This window comes from Budorcas taxicolor, chromosome 3 (assembly GCF_023091745.1).
Source record: "Budorcas taxicolor isolate Tak-1 chromosome 3, Takin1.1, whole genome shotgun sequence".
NCBI classification, from domain to species: domain Eukaryota; kingdom Metazoa; phylum Chordata; class Mammalia; order Artiodactyla; family Bovidae; genus Budorcas; species Budorcas taxicolor.
The window spans coordinates 29,789,640-29,802,330 of NC_068912.1; the positions used below are offsets into that span (position 1 = coordinate 29,789,640).

The 12,691-nt window shown below is 50.9% G+C and overlaps 1 protein-coding gene and 1 pseudogene across 2 annotated transcripts; both read right to left on the reverse strand.

The window, feature by feature from the left end:
- Positions 1-2,041: 2,041 nt before the first annotated feature.
- Positions 2,042-2,576, reverse strand: LOC128045533 (ferritin light chain-like; annotated as a pseudogene).
- A 6,466-nt stretch (positions 2,577-9,042) lies between these two features.
- On the reverse strand, positions 9,043-12,420 carry OLFML3 (olfactomedin like 3). Of its 2 annotated transcripts, none has more exons than XM_052638172.1 (3): positions 11,848-12,420; positions 10,628-10,913; positions 9,043-10,319 (listed from the first exon to the last, which is right to left on the reverse strand). In XM_052638172.1, the coding sequence occupies exons 1-3, from the start codon at positions 11,959-11,961 to the stop codon at positions 9,499-9,501; spliced, it is 1,221 nt and encodes a 406-aa protein (XP_052494132.1). In that variant the 5' UTR covers positions 11,962-12,420; the 3' UTR covers positions 9,043-9,498. The 2 variants fall into 2 exon arrangements, with proteins under 2 accessions (XP_052494132.1, XP_052494133.1); XM_052638173.1 differs by having other exon boundaries at positions 10,628-10,956; positions 11,848-11,902.
- Between the last annotated feature and the right edge of the window lie 271 nt (positions 12,421-12,691).

Below are 12,691 nucleotides of genomic sequence, written 5' to 3' on the forward strand. Positions count from 1 at the left end.
GGGAATTTGTAGGTCATAGTCAGGAATGAGAGGAGAAATCCACAGCTGTGTGCGTTTACTTCCCCCTCTGCTGGGAGGGAAAAATGCTTAAGAATCCAGGTCATCAGGCAGATATTCCAGGGGTAGAACATCGAATCCTCAGTCACTGCCAGCATAAACCATATACCTGCTTCACAAATCACTGAGTAAACTGATCACATCATGCTGGAAGGCACCGGAAGGGCATGGTGAGTTAGAAAATACTTGTGTGACTTGAGGGTCCTAAACCAGATGACATTAAGCCTCTTCCAGATTAAAATAGGTTATGCTTCCGGTCTGTAGAATACTCTGCCACATTCTTTGTGATGCCAATAAAAGTGCCTGGCATGATTGCCAACTTGAAATCTTTCAGAGCCTTTTAACTCTTGTTCCGTCCAAGCCTAAGTGGACAGCCAATTAGAAACAGTGATGGAGATTTCTCAGAGTGGCCCCAAAGGCTACAGGGAGAACTGACAGGTGACAGTGAAGGAGCAGAGAGGAGAAACATGAAGAAGAAAAGCATCATAGCCGCACTGTACACAGCATAATTGGTTCTGAAGGCATCAGGACAAAGCAACACCATGCAGTAATTTATGTTGATAACCCTGAGCCACCAAGAGGTTAAATCATAGATACGTCACTGCGAGCTGATCATTCAACTCATTTACAAAGTATTTATCAGACACCTCATGTGCGCCTGACTCTGCCTGGATCCCCAGCAAGATGAATATGACACGGTCCCTGCCCTCAAAAGGCTCTCTGGACTTCAATTTCTTCGAGTGTAAAAGTAGGGAGCTAAACTCAATGATTCCTAAGATTCCTTCCTGGAGGTCCTAAAAGCTTTATGCATTAGGACTTGAACCTCAACAGTCCTATGAGATGGTAATCCAGATAACATAATCCTAGTTTGCAAATGAGCACTGAGACTCAAGGAGGTTAGCATCTGACTCAAGGTCACACAGTGGATGAGGAGCAAAGCCTGGACACTCAGCCACATGAACCCGTCACACTGAGATGGAAAGGTCTTTCTCCCTTCCCTGTGCTCTCTCCACACTGTCTTCCTTCCTCCAAAAGGACAGGCAGAATAGATGGAAAACAGCTCATGCATTTCACAGCTGCCTGGATTTACAATATTTATAATATTCAGCAGCCACAAAACAAAAATCACGTGCAATTGGACAGTAATAAGTATCTGTAAGACCAAGTGCAACCAAAGTGCACTGAAGGATCTGTCAAAACCAACAGCAAATAAATCCAAAAAAGTCAACAGTGATGGCTACTAGGGACACATGCTGAACAACTGAAATATCTCCAAGGGAGAAAACGTGGTAGAAGGGAAAAGGCAGCTTGGGAGCACTGTATTTTTTAAAAAAGAAAAGAAAACTAAGACCTACACACACACACATATCATTGCTGGTGGAGTTGGTTCAGGTGCAGAGAAAGGGTGGAGGTGCTTCCACACAGCTTGCTTTCTTCCCCCACCGCTGGCACAGGACACCTGTCAACACTGCTGTTGTTGATCATGTACCGATTATGGTGGGAAACAAGGGCTCTCCCTTCCCATAGACAATGTACAAGTGGAGAGCGAAGGCAGCCAGAGAACCAGTGGGTTGAGACAGATGGCTGATCACCACACAGAGACGGCAGCTGCGTACTGTCTGATATGTGACTGCAAGTCACAGCCCTGGGGACAAGCATGCAGTGAGCTCCTTTATTTTCCTGGATGTTCTGCTAGATATTTCATACACAGTAGTCCACCTACTGCTCACAACACGTCTGTGAGTGGGTAACACTCACTGACACTCAGAGAATTGATTTGCCCAGGATCATACAGCCAGTGAGTGGCTGAGCAAGGATTTTTGTTTTCCCCTTGGTGGCAAAAAGCTTTATTGTTTCTATTTAGTCCAAGGGTTGGGAGAGGGATCCAGGGTGGTTTAAAAGCTGCCTAGTGGTTGCAGAGAGGGGCTTCAGAGAGAAGCCCTATTAGGGGGGCTCCTCAAAGGCTGCTGGGCTCCTGAGGCTCCTAGCCGTGCTTAAGGGTGAGCCTTTGGAAGATATATTCACCCAGCCCAGCATGGGGACCAGCCAGCCTGTGGAGGTTGGTCAGGTGGTCACCCATCTTCTGAAGAGTTTCAAGTTTCACCTCCTCACCTAGGAACTGGCTCTCCAGGAAGTTACAGAGGTGGGGGTCTGCGCGGGCAGAACCCAGGCCATGCAGATCCAATATGGCCAGGTTTGGGTTCTTCTGTATGAGAAGGGTGGCTTCCAGGGTGTCCCAGGTTTTACACCACTCATCTTGAGATGGCTTCTGCATATCCTGGAGGAGGGCGTGATGCCACCCCGCTGGTTTTGCATTTTCAAGAGACCTTTGGCACCCTCTCGCTTCTCCTCAGCCAATTTGTAAAAAAAAGTGGCCCAGGCCTTCCAGAGCCACATCATCTCAGTGGGAATAGAAGCCCAGAGAGAGGTAGGTGTAGGAGGCCGGCAGACATGCTAACCAGGTGGCTGATGGCAGGCTCCACCTCAGTGGAATAATTCTGATAAATCTGGGAGTTCATCAGTTCCGTTCGGTTCAGTCACTCAGTTGTGTCTGACTCTTTGCGACCCCATGGACTACAGCACACCAAGCTTCCCTGTCCTTTACCATCTCCCGGAGCTCGCTCAAACTCAAGTCCATAGAGTCAGTTCTTCACATCAGTTCATGGTTGATCAGTAATAAGGAGTTAAGCTCAAAAAATGATGTTGGCTAAATATCATATATTAACACATAAGACTGGAACCTAGAAAGATGGTACTGATGAGCCTATTTGCAGGGCAGCAGCAGAGACGCAGACACAGAGATCAGACCTGTGGGCACAGCAGGGGAAGGAGAGGGTGGGACGGATTAAGGGAGTCGCGTGGAAACATACACATGACCACATGTGAAATAGATAGCCAGGGGAATTTGCTGTGTGATGCAGGGAGTCAGCATCTGTGCTCTGTGACAACCTCGGGGCGGGGATGGAAGGCGGAAGGAAGGTTCAAGAGGGAGGGGACATAGGTACCCCTACGGCTGATTCTTGTTGATGTATGGCAGAAACCAATACAATATTGTAAAGCAATTATCCTCCAATTAAAAATAATTTTTTTTAAAAAGCAAAAAAAAAAAACCCAAAATGGTGTTGGCTGATGGAGGACAACTGAGTGGCTGATTCCAAAGGCTCCGAGTGGAAAAAAAGTTGGAGGGTGGTCAGAGGCTGGAGCAAGGAGCCTCCCTGGGTCTTTTTCATCCAAGCACGAGACAGATCCATGGGACCGTGGGGGCGTGCTGCACCTGAGCAAGGATTTGAACTCAGCTTGTGTTCAGAGCTCCAGCTCTTCCAGCTCCTCCGCATAGCCTCTAAGACTGTATTCTGGCCCCACGACACTCATGATGATGCAATTGTAGACCAATCATTAAATCTCTTCTATTCCTCAGGTTCCTGAGAACTGCCTGTCTCATGGAATTGTTGTAAAGTCCGAGGAGATAAAAAGCACGAGCCTTTCTTAGTCTGAGAAGACTCCTGCAACCAAGATGATGTTGATAACGATAACAATGCTTATTGAGCACCTATTATGTGCCAGGCACTGGTTTGCTGCTTTACAAGGATTACCTCACTTCGTTCTCACAGCTGTACATGGAATTGGTATTATCTGCATTCTATAGATGAAGAAACCCAGGCTCGAAGAGAAATAATAGGAAATAGGAAAATAGTAAAGAGAAGTTAATAGGAAACCCAGGCTCAAAGAGAAATGATAGGAAATGGCAGGGCTGGGGAGGGAATGGGCTTAACTACTCCATGATCCCTGCTGTGAACCAGATGCTGAACAACAAAGGTCTCCCCACTGCCTTCTGTAGTTTTATTGCCTTCCTCCCCTGTGGCCACAGGGCTTAGCCTCCTTTGAGACATTCTCCTTAGATGTAGGAGCTAGAAATTGTCACTGTGAGAAGGCCAACATGTCCCGCAGTTGAAAAGAGACTGCATTCTGTTTTTATCTGTAGCTTGTCTTTGTCCAGCTGAATTGAAAAATGCCACCAAAAACGTTTACTTCTTGCTGAACTGAGTTAGGGGACAAATCTGCCCAGAGTTCCAAGGGTTCACAGTCTCCCGGGGGACCACGAATACAGTATTTATTGAGCCCCGTCTGAGCCAGGGTCTGGGTGAGGCCCTGGGGACTCAAAGAATAGCAAGAAACAACACATGATGGTACTGGCTCCACCTGGGATGCGCACAGGGTAGTCAGGGCCCAGAGGGAAAAGACCCTGGCCCTGCTGGAGGGTGGGGGGACCAAGGGAGATTGGAAACAGCCAGGAAAGCCTCCCAGTGGAAGTGGGGCTTGAGAGCTACATTCTGATAAAGAGTTGGCGTATATGGTCTCTAATCCTCATTGCAACAATCCTCTTGGGCAGATATTATTATCTCATAGATAAGGTATTAAGCAACTTGCTCAAAGCATCAGAGCAGAGCCAGATGCTGACCCAAGGAGCGTTCTGACTCCAAGCTTGCCAGACCCTAAAGTAGCATCAGGCTGCTGCAGAGAATAGTGTTACGAGCTACGATGGAGAAACACACCAGGAGGGGCTGGTACAGGGGAGGGTAACTGAGTCGCCATCTCTGAGGTGTCAAGAAGGACAAATGGTGTGAGCCAGCTGTGGTACAATGATTCAGGACAGGCCTGCACAGATTCTTCATTATTCTAGTGAGTCCTCTAGGTCCCAGGCAGGGAGGAACGTTCTAAAGCAGGGGTCCTCAACCCCTCTAGCAGGCCCCACGCCTGTTAGGAAGCAGGCCACACAACAGGAAGTGGGCGGTGAGCGATGGACGTTTCATCTGTACTTACAGCTCCTCCCCATCACTCCCTTTACTTCCTGAGCTCCGCCTCCTGTCAGATCAGCGGAGGCATTAGATTCTCATAGGAGCACAAATCCTACTGTGATTGTTCATGCAAGGGATCTAGGTTGCATGCTCCTTATGAGAACAATCTCGAAACCATCTTTCCCATACCAGTGCATGGAGAAATTGTCTTCCACAAAACTGGTCCCTGGTGCCAAAAGGTCAGGAGTCACTACTCTAAAGAGTCAAGGCCTCAAGGCCATGTGCCCAACAATTCAGGGGATGGGGTGATTTTTTTGGTGGGAAGCTAAAGTAAGATGAGGAGTCAGATTTGGGTTGTAGGAAACCTACTTATATGACTTGAGCAAAAAAATAAATTAAGAAAAGCAAACAAGAAAAGGGGGTATTTAAGGATTCAGGCATTTTGTAGAACCCAAGGGCTAGTGAGGTATTGTGACCACAGGAGGGCTGGTTGAGATCACTGCTCACAGCCCGCATCAGCTGCCCCCTCCCTCCTGCCTCTGCTGCTGTCTGGTGTCTCCTCATCCTTTGCCCTCTGTGGTCTGGCTCTCACTGTCTCTCCACGGCAGGGAAAAGATGCTTCCAGACACTCTCTCAGACCTAACGTCTCTGATTGCAATTCTAAATCCCCAGGAGAGGCAATCTGATTTGTTCCCCTTGGGCTACACAGTTGTGGATGAGGAGGTAGGGTGTCTATTCTCAGAGAAGGCGGAGTTGGGAAGGCTGGAGGTCATGACCCGGAGGTCATGTCAGGGTGTTCTGAAGATGAGTCCAACTGCAGATATTGTCAGAACCCATGTTCTGGAGAGAGGCTGCCAAGAGGCCTTTGTTTTTACTTTCTCATTCTGCTCTGCAAAGTAATACACTGGCTTCCACATTTATAATTCTTCTATGGTATAATTAAATCCATAAATAAAGACTGAATCTTTTAAGCTCTGCATTGTGAGAGCAGAAGTTAAAGAGCAGGCAGAGGAGAGCTTACCAGGCCTGGTGGCCGGGGCAGCAGAGGAGGATGCATCCTGGCTGCAGGGGCAGAGCAACAGCAGAGGCTGCAGCTGCAGAGAGGGACTAAGGGTGGAAGGATGGCTCCTGCCCTCTGGCTGAAGCCTGGAAGAGCCCTCCTAGGGCAGAGACGGCACTGCTCAGGCTAAAAGTCCTCTCCTGCAGGCTGGGAGACACACCAGGACCGTCTCCACAGCTCTCACGGTGAGCATGTTCTGACCTAAAGCAGGTGGAGAAATAAGAATCGCTGGAAGGGATGCTTCCAGGAAACTTGGGGAAGGGTCCCTATGCAAGGAGAAGGAATCCAGAAAGTTTGTGACTGGAGGAGGAAAAGGGCAAGGACTCTGGTTCCTGTTTAGCTCAGAGCCCGATTCCAGAGGAAGCACTGACAGCTGAATCAACAACTTCATTCCTTATAACTCTGCCCTCTTGCTCCCCACCATTTGGGACTTAGACAACACTGGCTCAGGTTCCTCCACGAAAAAGTGACAACATGAACACGTTGGTTTCTCTCGTGGGCAGACACAAAGGCCAGCACTGGGGAGGAGAGGATATTGAGAATAAAGAGGAGAGCTGGGAAGTGAGGGTGGGGAACTCTTGAGGGCAGAATAGGGGTAAAGGGGACCTCTTCAACCCTGCTTGTGATGCAGAGACACGCCTGGACCAAACACCTGGCAGACAGCTGTCCCCGCAGCAGCGGCATCTCCTGCTGCTTGACTCCATTCCTGCATCCCCATCCCTGGTGGTTACTGTCTTCAGGCTGGGGGCTGGAGGCAGATGTGGAACTTCTCTATGGACTCTTAGCCCCTCCTTCTCCCATTAGGGCCACTGCTTCCCACTGTCTTTTGTTCAATCCAAACCAGAGGTCATAACCTGCTTCTGTCAAGTGACATGTAATAGAGGGTCTGAGAAGGGGCTGTGAAGCTGTTTTCTGATGATAGGATTCAGCCACCAAGGTACTCTCTCTGAGCAGCAGTTAATTCCCGTTAATGAATTTGGACAGTTCACTGGATCGGCCCACACAGTTCCACTCACCTTCTAAAACGGCTCCCAAAATAGCACTAGCTATTGTACAGGAGCCAAAAAGAAAAAAAAGGCAGAAAGTAAGTAGTGACAAGACCTCAGAGATTTCTGCCCTTTCAGAAAAGTCTGAGTGAACTTTTCCAAAAAAATTTTAAGCAAAAAAAAAAAAAAGTAAATAAAAAAGCTACTTTTTTCCTCTTTGAGGAACCAGGAAAAGAAAGATGACATAAAGATAGGCACACACATGGGGAGGCTGAAGCACCAGTTCTTAGTCCTCACTCCTCACACTGATGGGGAAGGCAGTGGCACCCCACTCCAGTACTCTCGCCTGGAAAATCCCATGGACGGAGGAGCCTGGTAGGCTGCAGTCCATGGGGTCACTAAGAGTCGGACACGACTGAGAGACTTCACTTTCACGCACTGGAGAAAGAAATGCAAGCCACTCCAGTGTTCTTGCCTGGAGAATCCCAGGGACGGGGGAGCCTGGTGGGCTGCCGTCTGTGGGGTTGCAGAGAGTCGGACAAGACTGAAGCGACTTAGCAGCAGCAGCAGCCTCACACTGATGTCATTTACACAGAGTCCCAGAGCTATTCCCTCCTCAGGGTCTTCAAAAAGCCACTTCTGCCGTTTGGTGCTGTATCAAGACACCTCTACAGACAGGGCCTGGTCCTCGATCCAGCAGCCTATGGTCAGGTCCTTACCGAGTGTCACATTAAGGAGCAGAGCTCCTCCCCTCCCCCGCCCCGCCCCGCAGAAACGCCCCCTCCTCAGCCCGGGCCCCTTGTCTCCAGGCCTGCGGGAACTCCTCCTCCTCCACAGCCTCTCGTGCACCGTGCGCTGCGGAACCAGATGTTCCGTGGGCAGACCCCTCTGTGGGCTGACAGGTGGTGATTACTGCTGCCAGCCTCACATTACAGAGAACTGAATGGGAGCGAGCCCCCACCCATCCTGGGCTCCCCACAATAGGGCCTTTGTGAGGTGCTTCAGGGCTTTCTTTTCCCCTGCCTCCCCAACCTACGTCAGGAGCAGCTCCGCCTGGGGAGACAAGAAAACAAAAGGAGGATGGCAGGGCCCTGACTGATCAACCTTACCCTGGGTCGCGGCTGGGCGAGGGAGAGATATCCTCGGCGAAAAAGACCAGGTCCCTTTCCCCTCCTGCTAAGAGGTTAATAACCAGGAGGACCCCGGGGGCTGCTCCGAGGTCAATTTCACTGTCAAAGCAGGGGATCTTGTCCATCAGAGGGCCTTGCTCCTGAATGTTGGTCATGAGGATGAGGCTGGAACGGGGCCTGGTACAGAGCTCAGCAGATGCCTAGAGAACGGACTCCAAAACCTAGGTTTCCATCTCCTGTCCCTTCTCCCTTCCCGCAATGGTCTTCTGCATGTCTAGACCAGAGGCCGGGGTGCTAGGCAGCAAAGGGTTAAGTCTCCAGGACTTCTGGACAGACTTCCAGGGCTCCAGGACTGAGGTAGGTAGGTGGGGGCGAGGTGGGTGGAGAGAAGGATGTGTTGGGAAACTGGTAAGGACGTGGTCACTGCCCCTCCTCCTCACCCAAACCGCAGACGCTGTGGCAGCCGGAAAATCAGAGTGCTGCAGACCAAGAGTGCAATTGAGCAACCTGGCCCTGGGGGTGAGCCGCAGGCTAGAGGTGGGAGCGGGCTTCAGTGTAGGGGCGGCACAGAGTCCGCTTCAGAAGTGAGACAGTTCTTACTGAACACACACGTATATTCAGGGCCCTAGTTCCCACGTTCAACTGCAGTGTGACTAAAATCCATTTTCTGCTTCAAAACCTCAGAGAATTGGAATTGGAAGCTCTGCCCCTGGGCCCCAGTCCCGTGGCCACAGGCACGGTGCCATTTGGGGTTCTGGGAAGGCTGGTGTGGACAACGGTGGGTGTGGAGGGAAGCCTTTCGCCCAACCTCCCTAAGTGTTGGATACCCCGCCTCCCCAGGCGCCTCCCGATGAAGTCTGTAACTAGAGAAGCCCCTCTGCCTTGGCCTGGGAGCCTATTCAAGGCCCTAATGTGGCTTAAGGAGTGGCTATGTGGCAGAGAAAATGGACGATCCTGGGGAGAAATCTGATCCAAGGGCTACCCCAAACACACACAGGCGCGGAGCAGTGGATTTTCCTTTTAATGCAAAAGTCTGCAGTACAGAAGGAGTCCCATTCTCTAGGGCACTGAAGGGAAAGGGAGAGAGGGCAGAGCTAAAAGTCTCCTCCTCACCGTCTCTCCCCTGACTTCCACTGAAGCCAGAAACATTCTGTTGCCCGATCACTGGGGTTGCCCCCATGTATTTAAAGGTCAGAGCTCTGGAACGGGGTCTTCTTTCACTGGCTTGTAATTTGTTTACATGGGGCAGCAGAGGAGTGAACATCTGGGGCTTTCTTTTAGCTCGGAAAGGATTCCTTAAGATCTGGAGTCCCATGTGAAATGCATGGGGCCAGGAGAATTTAGCTTCCATGGATTAAAAACACGAGATTTGAATCACAACTTGCCCACATCTGGAGAATGAAGAGCAGGAAACTCAGGATATAAATGTATGGAGGTGAAAGAAATTCAAAAAAATAAGACCAGCTCCCTCAAACTTCTTCCTCTTTCTTCCTCATCTCCAGCTTGTAGACAATCTGGTAGCCATCATCCCAGGCGTAGAGCTGGCGCTCACGGGGGTTATAGCGCAGGCTGGCATGGGCACCATATCGGCGGGGGAAATAAGGGAGTGCTGCCCTTTCAGGGGTCAGGGTGCCGCTGGCGTCAAAGGAGCACTGGACACGAGCACGACTGGCAGGGCGGGTATTATAGACGACGTAGAGGGTCCCACAGATGACAAAGGCGGCCTCGGCATTCTCTCGGGGACATGGGGTATCCCACTGCTGCTCTGTGTCCAGTGTCTGTGGGTCTAACTTGGCCAGACACAAGTGCCTGTCATCTTCCCGGGTGGCATAGACAGCCCAAAGGCCCTCCTCGTCAGCCGCCAGGTCTATGTATGTGTCTGCCGTCAGCCCATACGGGGGGATCAAACCCTCTGCTGGGAACACTGAACTGTCCGCCACTGTCCGGTTTGCCAGGTGGAACTTGATGAGCTGCAAAGTGTTCTGCAACTCACCGCCCCCTCCAGGCCCTCCGGGGGGCCTCCGGGCATAATACAGAAAGCCACCATATACCAGCTGGCCCGTGCCTACCCAGGGGAAGGGCACCCGGACCCGGGAAGCCTTCCGGGCGGCCATGGCAAGGGTGAAGTCACGCAGTCTTGGGAAGACAAAGGCTGTGTCATTCTGGGTGCCATCTAACACGTAGATCTTCTCTGCTGGGCCCAGTGGATCCTTTGTCCACAGACCGGCTGGGCCACCAAACCGCTTCAGGATCTTCATTGATCTCACCTGAGAGATCGTGTAGCCACAGTCTCATGGGAAAGGAGAAAAACACAGAACAAGGAAATACAGGCAAGAGTTAGATGCTCACTGCAGGAACCTCCCTGGGTGGGCAGTTTGGACAAGAGCGGGCATTTGCCCAGTGGATGCCTCTACTCTATGGAAGATTGGGAGAAAGGGCACCAGAGGCCTGGGTCCCCAGAAACTCTCCTTAATGAACCTGATATTACAGAGATTTCCCTAAAAGAGACTCCAGAAGATAGAGCCAAATAGACTGGGATAAGGAGAAAAAAGGGAAAGACTCAAGGAAGAACACAGGGGTCTGTTTCAGATTGCTTACCTGTTATCATATCATACTTCTCATTTCTTCTGCCCTTGCCTTTGGTTCCAGGGCCTCCGGTCACCTTCTCATCAACCTCTACACATGGCAGGGCTGGATTCTGGGTCTCCAGATAGTCCACCTCCCGCTCCAGACGGTCTACTCTCCCGGAGATGGTGTCAGCTTCGGTTCTGAGCGCCTCCCGTTCCTTCTCGGCCACCTCCAACAGCGGCAGCATCTTGTTCTTGAAGTCCCGCAGCTCAGCAGCATGCCGACTACTCTGGTCCTGGCACTGGGCCAGCCGTTCCTGAAGGGATGGGGCAGCAGGAAGGAGGGCTGCAGGGTCACAACTCCCAGGCAGGAAGAGGCCCGAGCAGGGAGTCGGGAATGGAAAAAGGCACAAACTCAGCCAGGCATCAGCATTCCCCGCAATCCCCACAGAAAGGAAACAAAATGTTCAAGATGCTCAATGTGCAAAGAGCCGGGCTAAGACCCACACAGGCCCCTATCCTGACTTGGCATCCTCTGGCCTGCTCTCTGTGAGCAGTGCCACCAAATCATCTGAGCCTCTAGAGCAGTCTAAGTGCATGAGGGTGAGAAGAGATCTCTGCTCCATTATGCTATCCCCCTCTTAGGAATTAGGATGCTACAGGCTCCAAGCCATTAAATAGAAAGGTGCAGATTCTCTGAGAACTTCCAACTTTTAATAGAACCAGCAGCTCCTCTTGAGATGGATAAATCCTTGCAGTTCTAGCTCTCACTTCCACTCTGTTCCCTTATCCCATTTAACCCCAGGGGTGAAACACAGCGGTCTATTTGCTTTAGAACTGCACTATGAATGCTGGCTTCCCTGGTGGCTCAGTGGTAAAGAAGTCGCCTGCAATGCAGGAGATACAGAAGACTGGGGTTCAATCCCTGGGTCTGGAAGATCCCCTGGAGGAGGAAATGGCAACCCACTCCAGTATTCCTGCCTTAAGAATCCATGGACAGAGGAGCCTGGTGGGCTACAGTTCATGGGGTCTCAAGAGTCGAACAAGTCTGAGCACATATGCACTGCATTCTATGGATGTGGGGAAAGAGGAAGACTTGCAATTCTGAGAATCCTCTTATTAAAAGATGGGAGTTTTCTGTAGGTACTAACAGAGCCTAATTTGTCATCCATCCCCAGGTCCCTGACAAACTGGATGAATCAACTTAGAAGATATGGAATCCTTCCGGGCTGGGCCAGAAGAGTCACTTACCTCTAAGGCAGCTAATCGGCGTTCCATGTATTCCACAAGGTGGTGCTGCTGTCCTTGAAGGGGTCCCAACCATGACAAAAGGAACAAGATCAGGAGCGGAGTGCGGGGCCCCATGGCAGTGGAATAGTAGGGCCAGAGTGTGTAGTCGTGTGTGCGGTTGGCCTCTTCCACTCAAGCCGGCGGGTTAGCTTTGGAGGCGGGGTGGGGGCGGTGCCTTCTCTCCTTCTCCATCTCTGGTCTCTCTCACTACTCTGGAATGCTTTCAGTCTCTTTAAGGCCCCTGCCCCCTCCTTTCCGCCTGGACTGATCAAACACAGATGGCCCTATTGCAGAGCAGCCAGAAGCTTTAACCACTTCCTGCCTAGGCTGCAGGCTCCCCAGGAGAGGAGACGGGGACTGGAAACCCTAGGGCAAAGGCCTTCTGGGCAGTCATCCAGGAAAAGGAGCTAGCAGGGGGAGGCAGAAACCCCAGAGAAAACTCAGCAAACTTATTTCTGCTTTAGAATGCTTCCGACGCTGACTTCAGAAACATTCTTCATTTACCCTTCCTTTCCCAGCAATAATAGCATGGATTGTTTTCTGCCTTTGGTGGAAGCTGGAAGCAGGGGAGATGAGGTCCGAGGGGAAGAGGTGGGAAAAAAGGCCATAGTGCTCACGGCTGTAGTACCTTCCTCTACAGCTCACTGGCGCCACCTTGTGCTAAGCACCCGGTGTCATCTCAGAATTAACAGGAAAACCAAGGCTTAGACTTCACCTCCAGTGAAAATTTTCCATAAGGCAAGCCAAGTAGACTGAATTTACAAGGGTTTTCATGATTAAAATGCACCTTTCCCCACGGACTATC

Bases quoted from the DNA above. Each gene is read 5' to 3' on its own strand.
- OLFML3 (XM_052638172.1), bottom strand. From the start codon at position 11,961: ATGGGGCCCCGCACTCCGCTCCTGATCTTGTTCCTTTTGTCATGGTTG. The intron at 10,914-11,847 runs GTAAGTGACTCT...CCATCCCTTCAG, and splicing joins GCCGATTAGCTGCCTTAGAG to GAACGGCTGGCCCAGTGCCA. The intron at 10,320-10,627 runs GTAAGCAATCTG...CTTTCCCATGAG, and splicing joins GAAGTATGATATGATAACAG to ACTGTGGCTACACGATCTCT.